Source organism: Hoplias malabaricus, chromosome 12 (assembly GCF_029633855.1).
Source record: "Hoplias malabaricus isolate fHopMal1 chromosome 12, fHopMal1.hap1, whole genome shotgun sequence".
NCBI lineage: Eukaryota > Metazoa > Chordata > Actinopteri > Characiformes > Erythrinidae > Hoplias > Hoplias malabaricus.
In genome coordinates this window covers 25,766,773-25,793,696 of record NC_089811.1, presented here as the reverse complement: position 1 = coordinate 25,793,696, position 26,924 = coordinate 25,766,773, and the positions used below count along the sequence as shown (strand labels likewise).

General features: G+C 37.6%; 1 protein-coding gene across 1 annotated transcript in view; it reads left to right on the top strand.

The window, feature by feature from the left end:
* clasp1a (cytoplasmic linker associated protein 1a) overlaps positions 1-26,493 on the top strand; it is a 66,704-nt gene extending 40,211 nt beyond the window's left edge. Inside the window, exons 15-44 of the mRNA XM_066686335.1 lie at positions 43-102; positions 595-672; positions 834-1,001; positions 2,221-2,267; positions 2,726-2,896; positions 3,559-3,582; positions 4,542-4,649; positions 5,031-5,057; positions 5,755-5,916; positions 7,029-7,136; positions 7,894-7,956; positions 8,788-8,891; positions 10,408-10,431; positions 11,699-11,943; positions 13,170-13,233; positions 13,513-13,515; positions 13,681-13,844; positions 13,932-14,010; positions 14,113-14,256; positions 15,103-15,249; positions 15,915-16,021; positions 16,502-16,624; positions 18,278-18,416; positions 19,001-19,241; positions 20,413-20,469; positions 21,047-21,219; positions 21,330-21,458; positions 21,893-22,099; positions 22,482-22,598; positions 22,964-26,493. Of these exons, the coding sequence (XP_066542432.1) occupies positions 43-102; positions 595-672; positions 834-1,001; positions 2,221-2,267; positions 2,726-2,896; positions 3,559-3,582; positions 4,542-4,649; positions 5,031-5,057; positions 5,755-5,916; positions 7,029-7,136; positions 7,894-7,956; positions 8,788-8,891; positions 10,408-10,431; positions 11,699-11,943; positions 13,170-13,233; positions 13,513-13,515; positions 13,681-13,844; positions 13,932-14,010; positions 14,113-14,256; positions 15,103-15,249; positions 15,915-16,021; positions 16,502-16,624; positions 18,278-18,416; positions 19,001-19,241; positions 20,413-20,469; positions 21,047-21,219; positions 21,330-21,458; positions 21,893-22,099; positions 22,482-22,598; positions 22,964-23,050 (3,370 nt within the window). The 3' untranslated portion in view covers positions 23,051-26,493. The remainder of the gene's footprint in view (positions 1-42; positions 103-594; positions 673-833; positions 1,002-2,220; positions 2,268-2,725; positions 2,897-3,558; positions 3,583-4,541; positions 4,650-5,030; positions 5,058-5,754; positions 5,917-7,028; positions 7,137-7,893; positions 7,957-8,787; positions 8,892-10,407; positions 10,432-11,698; positions 11,944-13,169; positions 13,234-13,512; positions 13,516-13,680; positions 13,845-13,931; positions 14,011-14,112; positions 14,257-15,102; positions 15,250-15,914; positions 16,022-16,501; positions 16,625-18,277; positions 18,417-19,000; positions 19,242-20,412; positions 20,470-21,046; positions 21,220-21,329; positions 21,459-21,892; positions 22,100-22,481; positions 22,599-22,963) is intronic.
* Positions 26,494-26,924: the final 431 nt, after the last annotated feature.

Here is a 26,924-nt window from a genome sequence, read left to right as displayed (position 1 = left end):
TAAAATTTGATTGATTGAAAAGGCGCCATTTTTCCCTTTCAGGCGGTGTTATGAATTTTTAGACTTGCTGTTGCAGGAATGGCAGACAAATACACTAGAAAGGTAAGTCCAGAAAGAATGCATTGTTTAAAATAAGTAATATAGTCCGTCAGAGGAAAACTCTTAAGTGTCAGAAAAAGTAATAGATTTTTGCATTCACAGGAAAGGTGTGTATTCCCACATGTTGATCACTCAGCTCCAGCTTTTGTGACATTTAACTTGTAGTGTGTGTACATTACTTGTTTCATCTTGGCTGAGCGGGTGACTGATGATTCTTTTCATGGCTCTTAATTGATGAGCAGCAACCATGCGTTTCTGCTGTTTCCATGGCAATATTCCCTGGAGCCCTTTTAAAAGCGGTGCCAGGCTCCCACTCTCTTCTTTCCATTTGGGCTGCCTTTGCTGTTGAGAGGTCTGGTACCAGGTCCAGGAAGTTTATAAAGATACTGGGGGTGTCTTATTGCTGGAGACTAGCTGTAGGAAAGAGGGCAAAAACTGCAGAGAAGGTTGCTATTGGTTTAAGCTGAAATTAACCATGTTTCCGTACTATCCCAGGCATGTTACAGTTCTGACAGAGACCATCAAGAAAGGAATCCATGATGCTGACTCAGAGGCCAGATCTGTAGCAAGAAAGTAAGTTTATTGAGCATTTGATTTCATGTTAGGATGGGATGATTATTTTAGAAATAATTCAGACTGACTTGCCAATTTTAAAATTGGCCACCTACATTTTATTCTCAGTGTCAGTATTTTTCATTTTCCATAATGAGGCTTTGTTTTTGCACCATGATCAGGTGTTATTGGGGATTTCATGGCCACTACAGTCGAGAGGCAGAGCACCTGTTTCAGGCTTTGGAGTCAAGCTATCAGAAAGCCCTCCAGTCTCACTTGAAGAGTTCTGACAGTATAATGTCATTGCCTCAGTCTGATCGGTCTTCTTCCAGCTCTCAGGAAAGCCTCAAGTAAGATAACTTTACACACTGTAACACACCCTTTATCCAGTTACTTAAAGAGGAATATCAGATGTTTCAAAACTTCTGCACAGATGTAAACTTTTTTTTTTTTTTTTAATGTTTTGATGTGAATTTATCATAGTAAATTCTGTGCTTGTTTAGCCAATTCGAAACAATGTAAAAGGATGTCTAAGGCAGCAGACAATGTGTTCATGACAATTTCTGTATTGACTTCATGCAATGTAGCCTTTAGTGGCATTAAATGCTTCAGATGCCTGGTCCCTTTCATGACCACTGAACAATTCAGAAGCTGTATTTGATGCAAAGGTTTCTCAGAAGAGAACATTTGCATCAAACCACTCAATGGATGTGTTTAAGTTTAACATTAATATATGTGGGGAAACCTGATTCACCTTTAATGTCTGCTAATTATTTTTTGCTTTCTAACAAACTTTTGCATCTTTTATTTTCCTCAAAAGATCACATACATTGGGGAGAACTTTTCTAGTTTTCTAGGCTAAGGACATTTACATTGCAGCTGTGGCAGAAACCCTTACTAAAAGAGCATGTGCAGTGATTGACTGATATATTCCCTAGCATAATGAGCCCTAGCTGGATATTAGGTAGTGATCTCATGTCTGACATTCAGGCATGAATCTCATGTCTGCTAAGAGAGAGTGATCTCATCACCCTGCATGCATTATCACTAAAGTGCTACAGTGATGTTCTCACTCACAGCTCAGCTGATTCAGACAAAAGAACCTAGCCCCATCACCACAGCTTGTATTTGCAAAACTTGCTAGCACAGTCACAAAAATTCAAAGCATAGTCGCTAATGATGTTGCTTTTGAATTTAATAAGGCTTATTTAAATTTTGAACACATCACTGTGGTCTGCCTTGTGAAGACTTTTTTTTTGTTTTTTTTTTTTTTTTTGGCTCTTTTCAGTTCAGCTTAGTTTTGTTCGTGTGTTGCCATAGCAGTCCTGTCTGCTTTAATCTGTTAGCGAAACTAATCTCCCCACCAGAAAGACTCCCGAATCCTTATTTTGTCAGATTCTTTACCCTCACCCTAAAATGCTGAGTGTTTTTTACAGAGCATTTGCATTGACACACCAGTCACCCTTTGAAGACAGCTCATCTGAAGTCTCTGTCTATCTTTCTTTGCCCTTCCATATATATTGCTGTGATTGATAATTTGCTGTCAACTTGTTTAACTTTTTCCTTTAGTCGGCCACTGTCTGTGAAGAATGTCATAGGAGGCAGCATGAGCAGAAGTAAGTTCTTAGATGTGTGTTGGCTTATTTTGTTTTATACATTTATGGGTAATGGGTCAAATGACATTTTTAATGTTGATATTGTATGGGAAAGCAAGTACACATCCTCTACACAGAGCATAATTCAGCACTTCTGCAGTTACTTTTTTATTTACTCAGATCAACTTATTGGGGAAAATAAACATTAAATGTGACCTGTGCAAAATTTATGTCACAAATTAAAAGTAGTGAACTGCAATTGGTAAAAAAAAAAAAAATCATGTTTGTCTATTCATGTTTGTCTATTCCGCTATTTAAGAGCATGCTAACATATTTGTACTTATGTAATTATAACTTGTAAGATGTAATTTGACCAAGTGCTTCCAGAATTCTACATAACATTTTTAAAAATGAATTGATTTTTCAGTTTTATGTAATGTATTTAGAGATCTAATATGCATCCCCTCTGGTCTGACTAGGTAAGGTGGTAAGCTCCAGAGCTCCCTCCACACCTGGCTCCCTCCAGCGTTCCCGCAGCGACATAGACGTGAACGCTGCCGCCAGTGCCAAGACCCGCATGTCCACCGTGCCCTCAGCTTCCCCATTTAGCTCTGCTGCAGCCCTGCCTCCAGGATCCTATGCCTCCCTGGGTAAGACCCAAATCCACCTAACAGCACTCAGAATCATTCTTAGAGCACTGAGATGTTAAACACCCTCTAGACATACTTTCTCTACTTTCTTCTATAATTACGCGTTTTAATGAAACGCTCAAATATCACTGGCTTTTATGGTCATTGAAGCCCATTAATAAACCTGATGGCCACCATAGGTGCTATTAAGCTGTGCTCTGATGAGGAACAAATGACTGTGTCACTAATGCCTTAAGATATTTTAATGATGGTTTAGGTAGTTTATACATATTATTTATAATAAAAGTAGTTTAGGTATAATTATTCATTTATTCATTTTCTTAATCCTGTTCTTTCAAGCCATAGCAAATGCTGAAGAACTTAAAACTAAATGAATAAATTAATAACTCAAGTTAAACTTATGAATTATGAGGAGTGCAAACAAGTCGTTTTCCTAATCTGGCCTTTACATAGGTTTTCCCCTACATGTTGTAATGTGTAATACAGTTAATCCTTTGTTCCCTTACTTGCAGTCATGAATAATTATTGCCTTCAGCTTGAATACAAGACCTAACTCTGGCTACAACCCTGTCTTCCACGCTTCCTCCAACCTAACTGACTCTAATCTCTGCCTCTTATACTTTTCTTCACCCCGCACTCCCCTGCTTTTTTTTGCCCCAAAGATGGTACACCTGGTAAAATAGATGGTAAGATTTGTGTATGTATTGGTGTGTGTGTGTCTTGGTCTCCACTCAACCCTATGGAGAGTAAAAGGCAGTGTTGTCCTTTGTTCCCTGTATGTCAACGCCAACTTAACAATGGTGACTCTCTTTTTGCATGACTTGTCTGCATGATGTACCAAACCCTCCCCAAAACGTATTAATAAACTGTTGTAATCGACTAATTTAGATGTTTTCCTGTTTTTCCCCCTTGATAATTTGTATTTAAGAAAAGCCCACCCAAGGCTAATTTTACTTAGCAAAAAATAATTTCAAACTACCATTCAGATGTTTCAGAATGTATATTATAATTATATATTATGATGACTAGAATTGTTTTAATACAAAATATATAAGTATAAACAGAGTATATATTATTACTGTTTTAACAACAGACTCTAAATGTGTGTGTGTGTATTTGTAATTTTTGTTGTTAAAATAGTAATAAATACATACTTTTTGTTTATACTTATGTACTTTGTATACATAATTTATTTTATTTAACAGGTTATCTGTACATGCTCTTCTACTTTTCTAGCTTCATTGTCCTTATCTTTTAAGTGGGCATGTCCCTTAAAAAAAAGTTGCATGAATTAAAACAGAATATTTTTAAAATGTTAAAGTTTTAAGCATAGCCTGTCCTTTATTCTTAAAATAACTTTAAAATAAATGAGTGTTACACACAATAACAAGTCTAAGTTACTGGATATCACATGGCAACATTGCTCTATAGGTTCTGTTTACCCACTTCAGCAGTGTGTTTTGTAAGACTGTCAAGATTACCTAATTCAGTTTTTAAATGTTTGGTGCCTGGAATTTTTATTATTGTTTCCCTTTTAATGTTTGTCCTTTCTCATTCCTCTTTCTTTTCCTGTTTCTTCCTTGTAAGTCCATGCTGTTTCTGTAGACCTCTAACACTGTTCTTGTCTGTGTGTGATTCTCTGTAGGTCGTGTACGCACCAGGAGGCAGAGCTCTGGCAGTGCCGTCAGTTCTAGCACTACAGTAACGGACAGCCGAGGCCGAAGCAGAGCGAAAGTGGTGTCTCAGTCCCAGCGTAAGTGCTAACATAACCATCTTTTCTCAGACATAATTCAGGCAGCTCCAGCAGATGGCGTCTCTTATCCACAGCCAGCATTCAAAATGTGTGGGAGCATCATTTCCATTTCAAGTAAAGCATACTCTTGCAGTATGGCACCTCTTTCTTGTGGTCATACATTTTGCATCTCTGTGGGCTGTTCTGTGTTCTTGTAATGCAGACTGGCATACTGATCAAAGTAGTAAACATGCAGTCCAGGGCTTTAGCCTTAGTTAAAGTGACAAAAGCACGAGTTGATAACACATCTTGCCTGGTGCATGCTGGGTAATCATGTCACATTGAACGTCTTTTGTAACTGGCTACTTTTCACCTGTCCTACGGCTCTCCTCCATAAACAAGGATCCAGATCAGCTAACCCCACTGGTGGTAAGACCCCAAAGTTCATCCAAGCAAACCTAATACATTGCCACCTGACACAAACACTACCCTGCATGACTTTACCCTTCATATTTTCATCATATCATAGAGCATGTTTTAACTGATTCTATTTTTCTTAAGTGCAGAAAATGTTGTTTTGGTTGTTTTGTATGTGCATATATGTTTTTGTGCATATGTATTTTTTTATACATGTTTTCTCCTTTTAGAGTTTTTTTTTTCTCTAGTGTTCTATTGTGTCTGTGAATAGTGCTTTGTTCTGTCAGCACAAGTGTTGTCATATTCACATTGTGTCTCCCCAACAACAGAAATAGATCCTGGAAATAAATAGTTTGGGAGTCCGTAGTTGCCTTCATTTGATTAAAGCTGAAATCTCCTACAGATGTGCCAAAATTGTGATATGTGAATTTTATTTATTTTTAATAATTATTTAAATATTAGTTTTAGGTTTACATACTTAAAAACAAGACTATATATCACAAAAAACAATCTACACTGTGGAAATTGGGCTACAGACCTATACTGCTGTGACAAAAGAAAAAGCACTGAGATAAGTAGCTGAATTCAGCTTTGACATTACAAGTTATATTTTGTGAGCAAAATGATTCTATTACTCAGCACTTACAGTCCATGCAGAAATTGTTCTGTTTTGTGTTAGTGAATGTTCTTCTGACTTTGTTCCTGTCAGCTGGCAGCCGTTCCAGTTCCCCTGGAAAGCTTCTGGGGCATGCATATGGCAGAATCCCTCGAGCCACTGCCACACCTACAGCTACACCAGCAGACAAACGTACACGGGTCCCAAGAAGCCAGGGCTGCAGCAGAGAGACCAGCCCCAGTAGGCTGAGCCTAGGTAAGCAAACACTGATTTAAGAGCTCCTCACTGGTTGAGAGCTCCTCAAATCTGAAGGCCTACAGAGAACATATGTAATATTCACAAATTAGTTCAGGAAAAATTGTGAACAATTTGTAAATCTAAAAACTGATACTTGAGAAACCTATACGTGTTACAAATAGAAAATTGTTGTTAACTACAGGCTAACACTGGTGGGGAAAAGGTAAGATTTCAGCTTAGACCCAACATTGCCACCAGCCGTGGAAAGAATACACAACATAGAAGAAAGGCTGCTTTAGCACCAGTGATGTGTTAAAAATGCACTGATGTGTTTACAGCATTTTAGCACCATCTCATCCTCCTTAAAAACCCTACCAGTGCAGAACCTGGGAAGTCCTCTCTAAGGAATAATGGCTCAGCATTTGCTTCAGATTGTTGATGACGATGCTGTTGCTGTTATGTTCCTTTCTGACTGAGTGGCTTCTTGCTGCTAACTTGTTTCTGTATTTGATATACTTGTTACAGAATAATGGTAAGGATGACTAACCAGCTCCTTCCATTTGTGCTTCTCATCAGCTTTGTCACTGTTTGTTGAGATCATTGTGTCTGCCAGTTCTTTGTTAAAAGATTTCATGTCTGTACTTCTGGAAAAGCTGCCTCTTTTAAGATCTGACCAGTAAATATTTCTGCTGGCAATTTGATTTTAACTGAAAGTAGTATGAATCCAAACACTGATCCAACATTTACATTTGTAATTGAATTAAACAGCATACATTGTTTTTATTCTTCCCTCAGTTTACTGCATATATTTGAAAATTTGAATTAATATTAGTATTTTTTGTTAGTCCGTGTTTTTTGTTGATACATTTTTAAATGTTGTGTTGTCAGAGGCTACTGAACTGTCTTCACAAACTAATCCAACCAAGTTGTCAGCATTTGCTTCAGTGTCTAACCTTTTCTGAAACAGAGTGAAATCAGAAGCTCCTAGCGCAGCGCTTGTCTCCCCAGCAACCATCCTTTGTCCTGGTTGTGGCCTTAATATGGCCTCACTAACACCCTAACGTGTGTCCTAACAGCCAGGCTGTGTGGTAAAGCTCTTCTTCCTGCTGCTTCTCCTTACCGCACGCTAGCCCGGAGCAGCCGCATTCCCCGCCCCAGCATGAGTCAGGGGTGCAGCCGTGACACCAGTCGCGAGAGCAGCCGTGATACCAGCCCCGCTCGGGGCTTCACTCCTCTGGGTGAGTAAACCATGCAGGTGACTGATGGAGCCCACCATCAGCAGACCACCCTGCCCCCTCTTTAAAAACCTGTGTACTAGTCCATATCCCTCTAGTACCCCAAGTATCTTTCTGATCCTTCTTTTATGGATTTTGCATCAGACCAATCAATTAGTCCCCATCCCAAAGCCCCCTCAATGATTTTACTTCTGTATCTTGCTTGCCCTCTGTTTTGCATGCAATTAACATTTTTAAAGTTCTTCAATAATCACTAATTACACAACTTTGATTTTCCAAATGGCCAAGAAACCCTTAGTGTTTGTTTTTCTTCTCTTATAATGTCTGGGACAAGAGAATATTGCATACATTTTCTTGACTGCCTTAATAAATTTACTTTTTAGGTGAGGGTAATTTTTTATTAGTCTGTGACCTACACTTTCAGCAAGATATATGGCAGAGAGAAAAAAAAGGCAGCAAGTGTACTACAGTACACACCTCATTGCATCCTGTGTTCATTGTTGATCTGCTTCCACTGCTTGCGAATGTCTTAGAAGGTGGAAATGGAGAAGTAATGTGCCTCTCCCACTGCTTGGTCTTGGTTACCAGGGTTACCAGCCTACCATTTGTGTTTCTCACTCATAGAAATAGACAGAAATTTGGTTTTGAAGAAGGCATATTGAATGTTGTCTTCTGCCAGGGATGGCACTTGGGTTTGGGTGGTGTAGTGTAGCACTAACCCTCCCTGGGGTGTCACCCCCTCCTCTTCCTGTCCTTGCAGCCTCCCGACGCCACTCTCGCTCCACCAGTGCGCTGTCCACGGCCGACCCCGTGGGCCAGTCAGGTGACCTGCATGCCCCCCTCCCTGCCCTCCACTCAGGGCAAACATGCTTGCATACTGTTGCTCACACATGCTAAAATGTTCACACTTCATTTTAGATCATTTGTTACTGTTGATCAATTGTTAAATAGGCAGTTGACCAGAGTAAAGTATATGAGTACTACATGAAGTGTGAACTTTTATGCCTGTTATTTTGCCGTGTTCATGCATATGTTTTTGTTGCTCGTCCTACAAATGCATATTTACTGCCTGTAGCTTCATCTGAGTTGTTTATTGAGATAGTGTAATTTATTTATTTTCCCTCCATCTTTTTGATGCATATTGGGTTTTTAATCTTTGATGCATAATCAGAATGACATATTTTCTTTCCAGTCATCTTCTCATTTGTGATTTATTTTAATGGCATTTCATGTCATTTTAAAGCTCTATTGGAATTCAATAATATATATGATTTTTAGAGCCTCAGTGGTACAGGCCTACGGTGCTACTACTACATTAAATGAATACCTCCTTTTTTATGCCTTGCAATTGATCTGTAGTTTGTTCATGAGGTTGGTGCCATATGATTTTGCTATGCTTCAGTGTTATTTGTGTTACAGTTACTCATACTTTGCCATTCTGTATGCTTATTTTTCTTGATTTATTTGTAATTTGATCTCCATTTTATCTTATACCTCCTCTTTTCTCTCCTCTTTTCTAATTATTTTGTTCTCTCTGAATCTGTCCAAATTCTACTGTAAATTTCTTAAACTGCAGACATGCAAGGTAAGTATCTTTTTTGTTTGCTCTGTGTGATGATCCTAACCTCTCCTGGTATTCTCTCATTCCTCTCAGATCGATTTGGGCTAATCCATCAAGCCCGTATTTCTGCCTCTGTAAATGCAATGAGAGTTCTGAATACAGGAACAGAGGTGGAGGCTGCTGTTGCAGATGCACTGGTAGGATTTATTGACTATCATTAATAGTCTTAAACATGCTGTCTATATTCTGTGTCACACCTATTTTTGACCTGTCTAGTATAAACAAACCATATCAGAAGTGGACAAGTGAGAAAGAGGACCAGTATATCTTGGATACATACTTTAATTTATTCTTCAGTGGTGGTTAAAAGAGCATCACATTTCTGTATGCTAAATTTTCCTGAGTTATGATTTGTTACAAAGGACTGCCTAGTTATCTGTATCATCATAGAAGAGACAAAAGCAACTGCTTTGTGAAACTTCCTGGTCTGCTTTCCCATTTGTGTGTAGGTATATGTTAGAGGTCTAAAGATTTAGAAATGTCTCTTAACATACACGTCCAGAAAGACTCCTTGGACACTTGCTGTGAGAAACAATATATGGCGCTTTTCTACTGCCTGGCACCTACTGTACTCGACTCAGTTCTTTTGCCTTTCCGCTAGCCAAATCTGGTACCTGTCCTCTGGACCCAGGTTTTTTTTAGTCTCTGCTTGCACATTCTACAAATTAAGCTGAGTTAGGTTATAAATGACACACTTGAAGAGCGCTGATTGGCCAGAGAAATCTATCAATCACCATGAAATGTAGCTCATAACATTACCCTGTGGTGTTTGAAAAGGTTCATATGCTTCTTGGATCAATGGCTGACCAACTTCAGCATAAGCCGGACATGCAACAAGGAATGTTGATCTGTGAGAACACTACTAGTAAATAGCGGCCAAGTTAACCATCGTTGTTGTTGTGATTTTCAAAGCTGTGGTTCCCGTTTAAGACTGTGTTTTGCGATGTTAGCAGCTCCCTTTTGTGGGGGAACTGTGCTCATGGTAAAGCGTCCAGGTAAAAAAAAAAACACGTACAAGCTGTGCAGAGCCGAGTAGAGTTGAGCCGATCCCATGCAGTGGAAAAACACCAATTGTGAAGATGCACTAGCCTCTTATTTTGTTTATGAAATTCAGTTATAATCTATCACTGGAAATGTTTTTAAACAGTTGCTTTCCACATGAAATAGGATTTTAATGCCTTGTGTGAACAGGACTACCATCAATTTTCTCATATGATGCATACATGAACATATCTCAAAGTAACTGCAGGTGACAAAATAGGAGAGTCCTTGCAAACATAGTGTTACATTAGCAGCTCCTAAGTGCTCACTCAAACACATTAAATACTGCCTGAATGATGAAGGTCACTCATAGGTTAGAATATTTAGAGGTTTCAGATATGGAGTTCTTTTCTCTCTCAGAACCAAATGTGCATAATTTAATAAACCTATAAAAGAGCAGTGTTTTAATGGCAAGACAAATGCAGTTTTCTTTAGCTCCTTTCTTACCTTTGAGAAACGTTTTCAGTTTAGTGCCACACAAGGAGCTAAATCTGTTTCACAACTGTCATTTACTGGGTGCATATTCCAAACTGTATATTGCCTTCCATAGAGCACCCTTTGAAATATATGTCTCTTTGCTCTTCTTCCTTGTTTGTCTGGTAATATCTTCAGCTGTTAGGAGACTCCAGGAATAAGGTAGTTTCTTTTATTCAAACTGTGTTGTCATTCTATCCACTAATCTTCAATATCACTCATGTCATTTTACAGTGAGTGTCGTGTAAGGCTGTAAACACTTCAGAATTCTTCACAACCATTTAGTATCTATCTTATTAACACATTCATCTCATCCGTATTTGTAGATTTTTTTTAACACAAGTAATTTGTGTTAATTTGTGTCATTTACATGTTAGGCTGGGAATTTTTTTTTTCCTCTCTCTCTGTTTTGTAACAACTTTATGAGCAAGTAGACCAGGGGTGGACAACATATTTATACCAAGGGCTGGTTTCATACAGACACATCACAGATTTTTACACTGTGTGTGCACATGGATGCATAGATGGATATCGGCTTGTGTTGGTCTCCAATTTCTTCCCACAGTCCAAAAACATAGAGAATAGGTGAATTGGCTACTAGTGTGTAAAGTAAAAAAAAAAAAAATAAACATTTTAAAGAAAAAACAGACAAATGTCCTGGTGTGTGTGAATGAATGTCTTTATGTGCATGCCCAAATATGGATCGCCACTCTGTCCTGGGTGAACCACCTGGTTCTCAAAGCAGTCTCCAGGAACAAGTATTCAGTGATGTCAAAAACGCATATTAAATAAAATGCTCCTCCCAACCCTTTTTGTATTTTTTCTGTATTTCGTTGTATATCACTAATGGAGCTTCAGTGGAGTGATTTGTATGGGGAAAAGGGGAGGAGGGAACAGGACTTGGCAATTGTGGGGAGAATGAATTGACTGATTTGCCAGTCTGTGTCTAGTACGCAAAGCATATGTTGTGCACCCCTGACTTTGACAGTTATTTAACAGCATTAGCAGGTTCTTTATACATAATTAGATTTCATTATTTTATGTTATATAGACACTACATCCGCACTTACTGTACTAATGATATAAGCTGGACTGGCTTTTGGTGCATTGCTAAGCTGTTGGAAGTACTTCAGTTAAATGAGCTTTAGGTAACCTGTCCTTCAGCAGTTAACAATAAATACTTCAGGAAGATTTCTAAGTAGTCCTTATCATTAGTACAAAAATAGCCATAATATTAAAGTTTTCATTTTAATCCTGCATGGCTTCATTCTAATGGCAAGAGGAAGATAAAAGTGATTTGACTTGTGCCTGGTGAACTTTTGAATTAACTCTCTTGGCTGGCATAATTTTCTGTAATAGCATAACAAGTAGGTTTGATTTTATTTTATTCCTCTTTAATCTTCTGTAATATTTTGTGGACTCTTCCCAGCGCAAGCCCCTAAGGCGACGGTATGAGTCTCCAGGGATGTATTCTGATGATGATGCCAACAGTGATGCATCCAGTGCCTGCTCGGAACGCTCTTATGGCTCCAGAAATGGTGGAATCCCACACTACCTGCGGCAGACAGAGGATGTTGCAGAGGTGTTAAACCACTGTGCCAGTTCCAATTGGTCAGAGAGGAAAGAAGGGCTCTTGGGACTGCAAAACCTGCTCAAAAGCCAACGTGTTCTTAGGTAAGCCTGTAGAAGACTTAATGGGCAATGTAAAGGAAAATTCAGGCTGTAATTTTAGCTTGCTATTTATTTTATAAGCACAGTTAACCTTGTGGTAATTTCTTTTTATATTTATATCAAAGTACAGTATCTGTGTCATTGTTTAGCTGGGAGCCTCACTCTTGCGCTCTCTCACTTCATATTAAACAGAGACTCATTTTTAGCAGTAGCTGAAATCAGTTATGAAGGCCGTTAATACAGGGTAAGAAAAGTGCAGTAGTTTTTTAACCTTGTGGTATTTTGATCAAAGCATATTACAAGTGTTTTATTAAGAAAATAATTTTTGTTATTTGATATTTTGTGATCATACATTGTTTATTGCATATAGCTTGTAATTCAAACACGGAGTTGCCACTTTTTGTTACTGAATTTGTTACTGAAAGGCACCAAACCCACAACTGCCCCCCAGGTGCCGGGAATAGCTGCCCACTGTTCTGGGTGTGTGTTCACAGCCCCTTGTGTGTGTGTATATGTTTTCACTGCCACAGATGGGTTAAATGCAGAAAACGCATTTTGTTGTACGATGACAAATAATTGCACATTATTAAAAAATGAGTTATTTCACAGTCCCAAGCAATGTCCCAAATTTCTACCTACTCCATAAATTTTGCACTACACAACTTTAAAAGTACTGGCCCCTGTATCCAGTCAATATATGACTTGTCTAACACAGAGACATTTGAGAACCAGTGTCCTATGTAGGGAGTTGGGACAGAGGTGTGACGGAGTGTATCTGAGCAACTTGAAACTTATGACCAACTCCTTTTGAGGTTCAATGCTCTCCTTCAGTGTTATTCAGGGCAGTGTATTGGGTCGCTTTCTTCTGTTTTTCCTACATTTGTGCTGTCAGAAGTACTTCAGTTATTTTTAATTGTATTTTCAATGCAGTTCTGATGGAATTCATGAGTATAAAGTATAATGTAGCTTAAGGTTTGCTATGGTTGAAGCATGTTATCTCTAAAGTAGTAATCACCAAAAAAAGTGTAGTTCCTGAACAGTGGTTAGGGGGCAGTTGGACTAAGATAATCACTTCATTCCTACTAATATAACATTTAGTATAAGGGCAGAAAATAATAGGTAGGGACTTCAAAACACAGAGTACAAAGTACAGAGATCTGATCCAGTGTATTGAGCAGCACTGCACAATCTTCTATTTTTATTTATGATCCAATTTGTGTGTGTGCTAGCCGAGTGGAGCTGAAAAGATTATGCGAGATCTTCACCAGAATGTTTGCAGATCCTCACAGCAAGGTAACCTATGCAGAATATTGCAGGCATTTAATTGTTGACTAACTTTATCGTTACCTGCAATGGTTTAAACTGCTACATGATAATGGTGTTGTGTTTCATAAATTAATTGAATAATGTATGTTTAATTATATGTATTGCACACATTGCAAATTTATAATCATGTGTTTAAGAAACATTTCATAAAACAAGTTTTTTTGTGCCCACTAATGGAATGTGTTTTTTTTTTTTTTAATTGTTGTTTTTTTGCATGGTCTGTCTTGGTGTGGATATTAATAACAGAGAGTAAGTAAAGGTTGCATGGTTTTTCACTGTTCTTTTGAAACTGTTTTTAATGTTCTGCTGTTTTGTACTGTGCAGCATCTTTCCTGTTCAGTTTCACAAACATTACTTTACCAACAAGTTTATTTTCTGTATGTCTGATTGTCATAAATTTATTTTCTCTCATAGGTCTTTAGCATGTTCCTGGAGACTCTAGTAGACTTCATTACTGTTCACAGAGAGGACCTACAAGACTGGCTTTTTGTTCTGCTAACCCAGTTACTTAAGAAGATGGGAGCTGATCTTTTGGGCTCAGTTCAGGCTAAAGTTCAGAAAGCTCTCGATATCACTCGGTTAGAAAATTCACTTTGTCTGACCTTTGATATCTCCCTCAACACTACTTTTTGAATGCATTCTAATTTCTCCTTTTTATTTTGCAGTGAGTCGTTCCCATTCGATCAGCAATTTAACATTCTTATGAGGTTCATTGTTGATCAAACTCAAACTCCTAATTTGAAGGTGAATGCTGTGCTTAAATTTTACTTGTTGCTCTAGGCAGTGCTTTAGGAAAAAATCATTATTGTTTTGGCTGTCTATATTATATGTTGTTTTAATTGTCAGGTGAAAGTGGCTATCCTGAAATATATTGAGTCTCTGGCAAGGCAGATGGACCCAGTAGACTTTGTGAATTCCAGCGAGACGAGATTAGCCGTGTCCCGTATCATCACCTGGACAACAGAACCCAAAAGTTCTGATGTCAGAAAGGTATATATCTACAATGACGATGTTTGTGTGATGATATACTGTGGTGTTTTAGCTAAAAAGTAAATGCCATTTTATGGATGAACAGCTTCTATACTAGAAGAATCTAAAGGCAGTGTAGAGATGGCGATCAGTTTTTGTTGTTTTCTTACATTGTTAAACTGTCTGCCCTGCTGCTGTGGAATAGACCCTTCATAACTGGGCTTGTGAGGAGTTTTCAGGCAGGCCCAGCACTACAGCCCTGCTGCCTGGAGAGGGTAACCTGGAGGAAAGGTGTAAGCAGGTAGTGCCCTCCAACTGGCCTTAATACCAACCAGCACGTTCCACCGGCCTCTAACCACCGCAAGAGTGTGACTTATAAAGTGTGAACTCTCTGCCTCTAACCTGCATACTTCTGCCTCACAGAATGTTTTCTGAACATCATAGCTCTTACACCATTTGATTTGGGGGAGGGGCTTGACAATGCCAATTAGTCAGACAGATCAGAAGTTGACTTCTGGTTTTCTGGTAGCTGCATAATGTGCAGAACATGTACAAAAACCCAACAGCTGTTATGCTTTTTCTCCTGCCTAACACATTTGTTCTGAGAAAATAACAGTGATTTAAACCACATGCATGTGTGTAGCAGTTAAAGAAATGTGACTTTGAATAAAAAGGTCTAAACTTAACTCACACAATTGTTAGATTATCACTAGATTTCATAATTGAAATGCCTCTGTCATCATTTTCTTTATCTAATTTAACTCCTGTAGTTCAGTTCTTTATCCATGGTTTCTTAACTAACATGCTTGCATTATATATACTGAGCTTTGGCTGCTTCTTAGACCGTGTGTTTTCTGTGTTGTGTAGGCGGCCCAGGTGGTGCTGATCTCTCTCTTTGAGCTGAACACCCCTGAGTTCACTATGCTTCTGGGAGCTTTGCCCAAGACATTTCAGGATGGAGCCACAAAGCTCCTACACAGCCACCTGAAGAGCTCCAGTAGCACTAGTGGCGTGGTAAATCTCTTATGCTCTTAGAATGCCATGTACTTTTAATGATGATCCCCTAAAACCCTGCATTTGTGACTGCAGTGTATTGTAAATGTAATAGTTGTGATCTGTGTTAGGAGCTTTAATCTACAAGCCATTGCTTCCCTTTTAATATGCAAACAGTAAGCATTCATTTAGAGTGGGTAACTATTCATCTCAGAATAGTTACAGTTCTAATTCTACACTACAACCTACATTACATGTAGTTGTAAGAGTCTCCCTTTCCAAACAAGTCAGTTCACAACACATCTGACCAGCAGCAGCAAACAAGTCAAAAATTGCCAGGTCCTGGTTCCTGTGCCAGCTGGAGTGGGGTCAATTGCAACACCATTGTTTTCTGGGGTATTGAGTATAATATGTGTGGTTAGGGATTAGTCCATTATTAATTTTGTATTAATGCCATTGGTTTTGATAAATGATTTTCAACATGCAAGTGAGGATGTAAAGTTTTGTTGCTCCCACAGTTTTAAACACAGTGAATTGTGAATTAAAATTGCAAAATGCAAGGTTTAATAATAATATTGACACAGTTCTGTTTATCATTCCATTACTGTAGGTTACAAGCTGGATTGTTGTTAGCTTGTCTAGTACTGTAATACATTTTACTTTCTTGTTTTTATCTAACATTGCAGAGTTCCCCCAGCAGCACAATGGGACGTACACAAGCCAGGCACCCGGCCAGCAGAACCAGCCCCCTAACCTCCCCAACAAACTGCTCGCACAGTGGACTTTCACCCAGGTACCCTGTCGCCCTTTACTCATTGTGACTTTACTTACATGAATGCATGAATACACTCTGGGCATGGTAAAGTAGTGCACAAGTCACTGCATTATCTGGACTATTACTTCTTTGATCTCTCTTACACTAACCTTTACTGACTGAATAAAAATTTAAACTACTTTCCTTAAAACTCCCTCAAAAAACCTGAAACTATATTCTAGTTCTGAGTGAGGTTGCTAGTCAGTATTGGAAACTTGAAATAGATCTTACAAAAAATTAGTACACCTCGCTGAACATAGACAGGTTTCTGGACCATTCTTATTCTCTTTCACTCATAATGCTAACCTCAACTTTCCAACTAGCCTATTTTTCTCTCTTCCTGTTCCTCCCACTATATCCCCCTGTTCTCTTCTCTTTTCTCTTCTCTTCTTATCCTCTCTTGTGTTTTGTGCCCCTCCTGCACCGTTTTCTTCTTCTCTGGCTGTTCTTTGGGCACAGTCGGTTGTGGGGTTGGAGTGTCGATGGGTTCTCAAAGCACCCAACTCCCCCTCCTCCTCCGTCTCACCCCTCTGTCCCTGCCGCCCCCTCCCTCAGGGCCCTCCGCTGCGCACTGTCACCCAGGTAAATCAGCTGCTAGCCTGTCACTGCGAGGAGGGGCGGCACAGATGTTAAGACCCCACTTACTCATGAATAAGGAAATCAGGAAATGACAAATTTTGTGCCTTTCACTTTGTTTTTATTAGAGTACTGTGCAGAGACGGTTCTTTGTTTTACCTTTTATCTCAAAACAGCCACTGAGTACAAGTTATTGATTTTTTTTAAGGGGTATTGGAGAACTAAACAGAAAATTGAAGAAGTGCCTCAACAACAATATTTGAGCGATATTGAGGTCTTGGCTCTGTTGCAACCAGTCCAATTTTCTGAGAACATCAACTTCTTTGTTAGATTTTCCCCATTTTCATGTTTAATTTTCTCAGTAAAATATTTTCTTAACCTTCCCATGTGTTTTTCATACCTATAACTTTTAGTTGTGTTCTAACAGTAAGAGGATGGCCTTTTTCAAAATACAGGAAAAAGTGGGGTCTATCTATCCCTTTCCGGTGGCAGTTTTTGCATGGATGTTAGGAGTTTCAAAACAATTAGAGCTAATGAGAACCCTGTTTGTTCCATTTTTTCCCTTGTATTTTTATTTTTTTTTTTTAACTTGTGTATTATACTAAATGTAGGAACTATGTTCTGAAAATAGTGATTAGTAGCAGTGTTATCAAAAACTATATACATTGAAAAAGGGTATATAAAGTTTAGTGCATTCACTAATCAAATAGAAATATTTTATTTAGTTTTTAACCTAAATACATAATTGGCAATGAAGTTAGCCAGGCAGAACGTCACATCTCAACAAACCTTCTCACATCCGTATTAGCCATTTCATACATTCATAATAACATTGTCACAGAAAGTGCACAAAATCTTTAAATTATGCCTGCAATAATTTTAATATTAAATTCCTACTTATGTATTGACTTTGATAATACAAAGACTACATATACAGACAAACCATATAATTATTTAATAACAGCATTATTAATTACAGTGAGGATTTACCATAACATTATTACTACCACCTCCTTTTTATTTCAATTTCTCTGGAGGTTCTTACCATTTGAAAGTATGCAGAGCAACACAATCTGTAAATTGTAGAACTACAAAGTGCTCCTGTGGGGTTAGTGGAGATGAGAGAATGGGCAGTGAATGTAGAAACAAAGAGGTAGTCATAATTTTATGGCTGATCACTTTAAACCTTCACTATAATGAATAATGTTTCTTTTTTAATGATGAATTGGTTTGGCAATGAGAATGAATGAAATGTAGTAAAACCCTCACTTTGCAGCATCATTTTTTTCTTGCCACTTGATGTATGCAACCCAACATTTGATCGGATGATTACTAAATCAAGAATTCTTTAATTGATTGATTGATGGCATTTCTCTGGGCCATAGTAGCAGATAGACAGCTTAGTGTTATAGATTAATGTAGAGTTTTGATCTGTATACTTAGTCTCAAAAATACATGTTTAGTAAGTTTAAGACTTAAATATTATGGACTTCTGTTAAATATGTTTTCAGTTAATTGTTCATTTATTTGCCATCGGTTTCATATGGAACGTTCAATTCAAATGGGATACCCAGGAGCCTCACTGTGTGCAAAGTATTTATGTTGGGTGCATACTGAGAACAATATTTACTTTCTTTCTTCCATTTTCTTTCCTTGGAGATATGACACAGAGAATATGAACACAGATGAGATCTATAGCTCTCTACGTGGTGTAACAGAGGCTATCCAGAGCTTTAGCTACCGCAGCCAAGAAGACCTCAATGAGCCAATTCGGCGAGAATGCAGAAAGGAAGATGTGGTGAGCCTTTTCATTAGTTTGTATGTAGTTTTGCCCTATTTACTAGTAAAATATAAAAATCGCAAGAAATGGACAGATACCCAGAATCATGCTTGCTGCATGCAGCAAATGTTGTATTTGTAAAGAGATGAGCTTTAACCTGATGTGTCGAACAGAATATAAGTATAGATGCATTCTCTACACTAAAAAGCATAGCATTATCTTTTAAAATAATATTGTTTGGGTTAAAGTGTTCAACTATAAAATTCCTTACCTTAACTTTTATATCTGCTACATAATACATTATAGGTTTGTGTGTAATAGCATGAGTTTTAAATAATCCCAAAAATCTGAATCTAACAACACGTATCAATCAATACACACTACCCTCTGTCAATCAGAAATTATTGCTGTCAGACCGTACCATTCCTTTATACTTCCTAAAGATTTTAGGACCCCCCCTGCCATTGGTATTTATGGCACTGAGGTTCTCTTTTAAGGTTTATTTATTTATATATTTATTTTAATTTCTTTACGTACCATTAGCTCTGCCATTTCAGTGTTTATCTAATTGTGTTCTAAATTATTTCTTAACTTTCTTCTAGGCTGGTAGGGAGGCAGCATCTCCAGGCTCTGATGCCCGGTTAGGTTTAGATATAGTTGAAGGAGGCCGGACTGCCTTGGATAATAAGACGTCTCTACTTAACACACCCTCTCCTTGTGCTTTTGCTGGGCCAAGGACACGCGAGTTTGCACCCTATGGCTATGGAGACACTATTGGAGGTTACGATAAAACTGCTCTGAAAGAAGCCGTCTTTGATGATGACGTGGAGCAGTTCCGTGATTGTGAGTTTGTAGTCTGCCATTAATTAATTTCTATCATGCTCACCTTGTCTGTCTCATATCACTTCATACTGTAAAGCTGTCATCACCTTGTGAATTAAGAAAAAAAAAACATATAATTCTACCTGAAAATGAAAAAAACATAGTGCAGATAAAATATTCTGTGATGAGTTTTGATGGAACAAATGTAAACATTTTCCCAAACAACAGAAATGACCATGATAGAAGTATTTATGCAAAACAATGCCACACTGCACCATAAGCTTTACACTCTCCCAGTGTTATGCTAATTCATGGTTTGTGTTGTATTGTGAACTCTAAGTCAGTTTTAGCACAAATCAAACCACAAATTCTATTTTTGAACATTTTCTCATTATGATGCAGAACTGGTTTATTAGCTGTTACTTAGTAGCTTAAGGTGCCCAAGTTTAATATATGCAGCTTGAAATACAGATTAACATATTTAGATTAAGTTTGAAGTTAGATATTTATAAATACTATGTTTTATTTTTTTAGCTTACATTAATATGTTTGTAGTTCAAGACTACATAGGAAAACCTTGTCTGAGATTTCAGTATTAATTGTAGTTAGTATAGAGCAGGGGTATTCAATTACTTAATTAACTCACTGTGGTCCCAACAGTGGTCCATATTATAAATATTACGTTGTTGCTTTTGATTAATGCTGTATTATTTCAGAGTGAGCCAAATGGCTTTAGTGTCATTTTTCTCTTGCACTCTCAAGTGAACTGGCCACGCAGAGTAAACAATTTGATTGGCTCACTTAAGTACAATGATTTCCATATCAATATGATTAGCTGCACCTGTTGTCATTTTCCACAACACTGGCATAGCAGCACTATTCCAGGATTTCCGTTGTTGTGGGAGTGACTGTAATGAAGAAAATTATTAGAGCAAGTCATATGTGGTAATAAATAAATATATAAATTAAATGTAATGTAATTCCTAATAGAGTGACAGACTGATATAAAGAAACATGTGCCCACACAATATTTAGTTTGAATATCAAAAGCAGTAGTATTTCCAATGCCGTCTTTCTCAGGAATTTTCCAGCTATATGGAATAGGGGAGAAATGAGGGAGGGTTTTGGCGTTCAAGTGTTTGTCATCACATCCCCTGCTATCCTCCCTCCTCCTCTCCTTCCCCCTCTACAGGCCGTCGGCAGGAGTGTGGTGAAAACAAGATGGTGCTCCACAAGGGCTTTTCTCCTGGTAAAGGCCTGCATAGTAGAATAAGAGAATTGCTGCATTTTGCAAAAAAAAATGGGCATTTGTGTTTCCCCCTTTCAGTCCAGTTCATTTCAATGTTTCCCATTTAACCTGTCTCATCTTGAGTGGCATGGCTTCTTTTTTTTGCTGACAATGCAGTCACATATTCATGCTTCAATCACTAATTCTTACTTACTTAGATTTAGACCTGTGGTTTGTACCTCTTCCAAGCTTAACATTTAACAAAATTATTCCAGTCTTTATGTCACTGGTCCTTCCTATGGGTAAAAACTAACACAGCTTTAACTTCAATCATTTAACTTGAATGTGCCAAGAAATTACAGTAGTAAATAATTCTATTCAAGACTAAGCCTGTGTTCATAACAGCTTAACAAATGTCATCCAAAACTCTTATTGAAATACTACTATTTCTGTCCCTTTTGTGTCTGTTGACCTATTGGTTTATATTAATTTTAATTTCTCTGGCAGTGATAGAGTTAAACATGGTCCAAGAGCTAATTGAGGTAGAAAGTTGTATCCTATTTATTGCTTAAATCTGACTGAGCACTGTGAACTACAGACTTGGTTGCAGATCTTCTGAAAGAACTGTCCAATCACAATGAGCGAGTAGAGGAGAGGAAGGGGGCATTAGTAGAGCTGTTGAAGATCACGCGGGAAGACAGCATGGCTGTGTGGGATGAACACTTTAAAACCATCCTGCTGCTGCTGCTAGAGACACTTGGAGACAAAGATGTGAGTGCTAAACAGCCACCCACACACACGTGCCTTTTAATACAGAGAATTACCCTGCTTGTTTCAATATTTTTAATGCTGTCCTGGTTTTGTATCATGCTCTATTTCAGCACACCATCCGGGCTTTGGCTCTGCGTGTTCTAAAGGAGATCCTCAGGAGTCAGCCAGCCCGCTTTAAGAACTATGCAGAACTTACAATCATGAAGACATTAGAAGCTCACAAGGACTCTCACAAGGAGGTTAAACACTTTAATCATTGTCTCAGCTCTCCTTGTCAACAAGTAATCTTTGTATTCTTAAATATAGAAAGGATTATTTCTCATGATGACATTTCTTGTCACCTGTCACATTGCCACAAGATTCTAACAGAAAACCTGTTGGAAAAGTAAGGGTCACTGGCAGCTGGCATTTCTCAACATTCCGCTTAAACTGGCTCACTAGTAGTGAAGTGTTTGTAACATGAAAAAGACCTTAGACCAAAATTACTTGATCCTACTGATCTTACTGGCCTTTGGCATCTGCCACTCTTTGACTGACAGTTTTTCTTTTTTCTCCATTTTCATTTTCAGCGAAACTTTAATTTTTTTGACCCATAAGTGTTATATGCAATGTGTGATAATGTTCAAATGTGTTTGAACTTGAATGCATTCTTTTTTTCTTTCGATTTGCACAGGTTGTGAGGGCTGCAGAAGAGTCTGCCTCTACCTTGGCTGGTTCTATTCATCCAGAGCAGTGTATCAAGGTGCTGTGTCCCATTGTACAGACCGCAGACTACCCCATTAACTTGGCGGCTATCAAAATGCAAACTAAAGTCATTGAACGCATACCCAAGGACTCCCTGCATCAGCTGCTGCCCGATATCATTCCTGGCTTATTACAAGTGGGTCCCTAATGTCTTTCGTTTTCTTGGCCATCACATTTTAAGGGTATATTTTCACATGAAAAAAGGGGATATTAAAAAATCCTTTTATATTGGGACTGGATTTGCAATCTTGTTTTTCTATTAAAAAAACTATAATCAATGACAAAATGCTCATCAATACATTCTCTGTTTTCTGAAATGTAAAGATTAATATTAGTTAAGAAGGCTAATTTAAAAAGAGATTTATAGGTCAGGGTTTTTATCATCAGTGTAATTTTAAAAGGAATCTTATTTGTGCTTTTTGTTCTTGTGCCTATACTCTTTGTTTTTAACCTGGGCATGTGATAAGTCTTGTGCATTGATAAAGAATCTCTTCTCTGTTTCTCTTCATTGCCTGCAGGGCTATGACAACACAGAAAGTAGTGTCCGCAAGGCTAGTGTGTTCTGCCTGGTGGCCATCTACTCAGTGATCGGTGAAGAGCTCAAGCCTCACCTGGCTCAGCTGACGGGCAGTAAGGTACAGTTTCTGCTCACCAGCCAAAGTGCTCTGCTCCTCTCCGCTCAGTGCAACCCCCTCATCATTCTTTGCCTTGTTTATTTGCTTTTGCTTTTATAGCTTCCTATTCCGAATACTAAAGAAACAGTCATGTGATGTTTTACTTCATGCCAGTTGACATTGAACAGCATATGCAAACAAGTGTGTATAAAACCATAAGCCAAAACAAGCAACTACACATAACTGCAATAGAACCCTTTAAAAGCTCTTAAAGGGGAAAAAATATATATATAATATTATCATTACTTGCAAGGGCAAAACCCTTTTTTTTTCCCTGTAGTTTTTCTGCTCCTCTTTGTTGGTAATGTTGGATGTTCTTTCCACAGATGAAGCTGCTGAACCTGTATATCAAAAGAGCCCAGACCACCAACAGCAACAGCAGCAGTTCCTCAGACGTGTCATCTCACAGCTAATACAGATTTAGGGGACATGCTCATCAGTGCTCTGCAGTCACCAGTGGGAACTAAGTTGTGCCTCCTTCAGACCTCTTTGTTCCTCTTTATTCTCCTCTTTATCTTTCTGGAAATTTCCAGGGAGCAATTGTATCCATTTCTTTTTCATTTTCCCCTTAATTTCATTTATGAATGTAAAACAAAAAAACAGTTTGACCTGAGATGTTTTTGTTTTCCCAATACATTATTAGGGATCAGACCTTCCTTGACTGGCTTCTAGGCTACTTTTTTGATTTTAAAGCATAGACTTTCTTCACCTCTGAAGAAATGGTTTAAGACTTGATATTTAATAATGTGTTTTTTTGAATTCTTGTGTTTCCAATACTTTGTTGTTTGTTGTTTAATGGAGTTTTACAAGAGCATTTGAGATGTTTTAAATGGGGCACAATTGTGTAGGTTGAATAGGTCACGTAAATCTCAGTTAGTGGTAGAGGATCATTTGGCTGGCCGAGTGATTTAAATGTGATCATAAACAAGGATAAAGAGTCCTTTAAAATGGCAACCAAAAAAAAAATATAAGACAAAATGTAGACTTTTATTTGTATTGGAATGAAATGCCACCAGATAATTCTACACTTATTCTGTACACTTTAAAACAGAAAGAATTTTGCAGGAGCTTTTAACTTTTAAATTTCTTTTATGTTCCACAGTGAAGGCTGTTTTTAAAGTTTATGGGATTGTAATGTGTTTTGAGTTTCTTTATAAATATATCATTTTTATGCCCAAATATTTATGCTAAATTATGCCCATCGTTTGTGGCGCACATCCACATTGGAGTACAAGAACTACTGGATGAAGAATGTTCCTCTTACAGCCACCTTAGGATTTTGCATATTTATCATTATAAAAATGAGTGCACATTTTCTACACTGAATTTCTACAATTCTAATATGAACACCAAACACTGAATATGCTTTTTTTGAGAAATAGCAACCATAAAATGATTCCAAAATAATACCTTCCGTCTAACTTTTAAGGGACTGAAGGAACACACAGTAGTTCCTAGTCACATTCCTACATATAGTTTATTGTCAGGAAATAAGTTAAATGATTTTATAACTAAATGACGAATTATCAGCTATTATTACTAACACTAAACGGAAGCGAGAACCTTTGAGAGTTTTAGAGCCATATTAAATAACTTATAAAATAATAATAAAAGGTGCCATTATACAAAAATGTTGCAAAATCCTAGGTGGGTTGCTCACTATATGAATGGAGATGTTTTGAACCCTTTGTTTTGAACATAATGACAATCTGAAATGTAAATCGGTGAAGATGTAGTTGTGCTGAAAAGAAGAAAACGATGTATGAGCCATAAAAAAAAATTCATTTTAGGCACACGTTTTTACGAGTGCATCCCATAATTTGAAACTTGACAAGCAGGGAAGAGACCTCAGTCATACTTTTATAACCCTGAATCCTAAACCAAGTCCAGAACTCTAAATTCTGTAATGATCCTGCTGCTTTGTGTGAATATGTAAACTCTAAGATCCTGTCAGTGTCCATGGTGTGAGGGACAAGTGGAAGGTGACAGAAGCATCAAACACTACCATGCCTTACATTCTCTTTTCTTTTAGTATGTTTAGAACCCACAGACTTTTGAGTCTGAGTGTGCACACTGAACTGAAATGTGAAAACATAGTGCTATAGATGCAATGTCTGGTCCCAAGGATTCCCTGTAAATTGGCTAACACTAAGCAACTACAAATGACAATGCTATTTTATCCAATGTCTGAAATTGTAACCCATTTTTTTTGGCAGATTTTGCTGTCAGATGCTTTTTTTGTGTGTGTGTGTACATAAATTTCAATCATTGCTTTGCATTTGTCATGAAGAAGAGCAAAATTACTTGTTTTTTTTTGCACTCTTGCACGTTAGCAAATAGCCTGCATGTTTTGGAACTTGACCATATATTGCTGCAGTGACTGGCCTTGTTACTGTTATAGTAAACCTGCCTCCTGGGTAGTGTGGTCAGTCTGTAAATACAGTATTATTATTTTTTTCCCATGAGAGGAGGCAGCAGAGTACAGATATTTAAACAGGGCTTAATAATTTGACCAAAATTTTGTCAGACTGTTTCTCCATTAAGATAGCTCTAATAAAATACTGTAGGCAGGCACTAAAAGAGGACCCTAATTTCCAAATATTTGGGGCCAAGTGGCTTTTACAAAGGTACCCTACGTGTGTGTGCCTTGGTAGTATGCAGTTTTGTTTTTCAAATGTCCATGAACTAATTCAGACCATAGACGATGCAAGACTCTAAAATATTATTTGAACTGGGGCCAATTTAAAGAGATGCCATCTCTGAAGTTTAACACTGCAAGTATTAGCTTTAAGTCCATCATCGTGTCTCTTGATCATCCATGGAAACGTGGGGCCACATAAAAAGTATTCCAGTTGTTCTTTGTGTGTTTTAACTTTGATTTGTCATGTACTGCTGACATCTGTATTTATACATTTATTTTCTTTTATCATGACAGCTGTACAATTCCCACCCCCCACCCATTTCTTTTTTTAAGGGCCATCTGTGATAGATTTGCAACCTAAATCTGTTTGCCCTAGAAATAAACCAACTTGAAAGTTTATTAATTGAAATGTTCTGTTATTATACTGAAATCGAGGTGAATGTTGTGAGCTATTGGAACAGAATACGTCTTTGGCTTTTATCTTTTTATACTCTGTGGATGTGGGTGAGGTATTTTCTTTAATACATTTATCAGCATTAGACAGATTTTACATTTGGCTGATAGAGCAAATTTGTGTGATTATTATTGTTGTCTTTTAGGCAATGCTGAGCTAACATGCCAAACTGTTATATTCATTTTACAAATGAGTATTTTCTTGGTAATACTAATCCAGGTAGATATCCTCAGTTTGAATATCAATGCTCACATATTGCTCAAATCGGCTGTTTCAGATGTGCCAGTTGTAGGAAGTCATTCAATGACATGTATTATAGTCTCCCCAGAAAAACATTAAATGAAATTTGGCACATTGGAACAGCTACATATGAATTCACCATGCCTAATGTCAAGAGCCAACGATAGTCGACTAGCAGAGTTTAAAGCCTTTCTCAGTAGTGATGTAGTTCCTGTAATACTTTATACTTTGGGGACTGATAACTGTACCTTTACGAACATATTAAATCCAAACTAAGCATAGATGGTGTCTAGAATTTACTGTACCTCTCAGACTATTAACATTTGTTTAAGTTCTTTAATGAACTGGGAAGTGCTGAGAGGTTTATTTTTTAAACGTTTGTTACCTTGTGTGTGTGTGTCACATACACTATTTGAGGAAAATAATGGAATTCAAATCTGACATGAAAATTCAACAGGAGATAAAACACAAAATGTATAAAATAACCAATGTCTTTTTCGCATACTTAAAACAATCACATGCAAAACCACATTTGAAACATTCCATGTGTTCTTAATCCATTTGACAGGCAACCTCTTCTGACTTTGTGATTCAAAATAATTAAATGTCAAAATTAATATTATATTTTCTGATAACTGTCTCATAATTATGACTTACCACCCCAGGCATATCGCTCCATTGCAAAAGTACACCACTGTCGGCCTACCATCAGTCCTCTCGGATTACTGTCCTGTACAAGATCTAAGTATCTAATCTCCTCAAAAATATTTTAAATGAATAGTGCCTTTAATTCTGGAAAATAAACTAGTACAAATATTATCAGCAACTGAGAGATAAAATGGCCGGATATAACATTATTAGGTTGAAAATGTTTCAAAATACTCGTACAAGAAACTAAAGCCTTATGCATCTTAGTTAGAGGCTGCATCATGTTGCGTGAGTGCGTTTAATA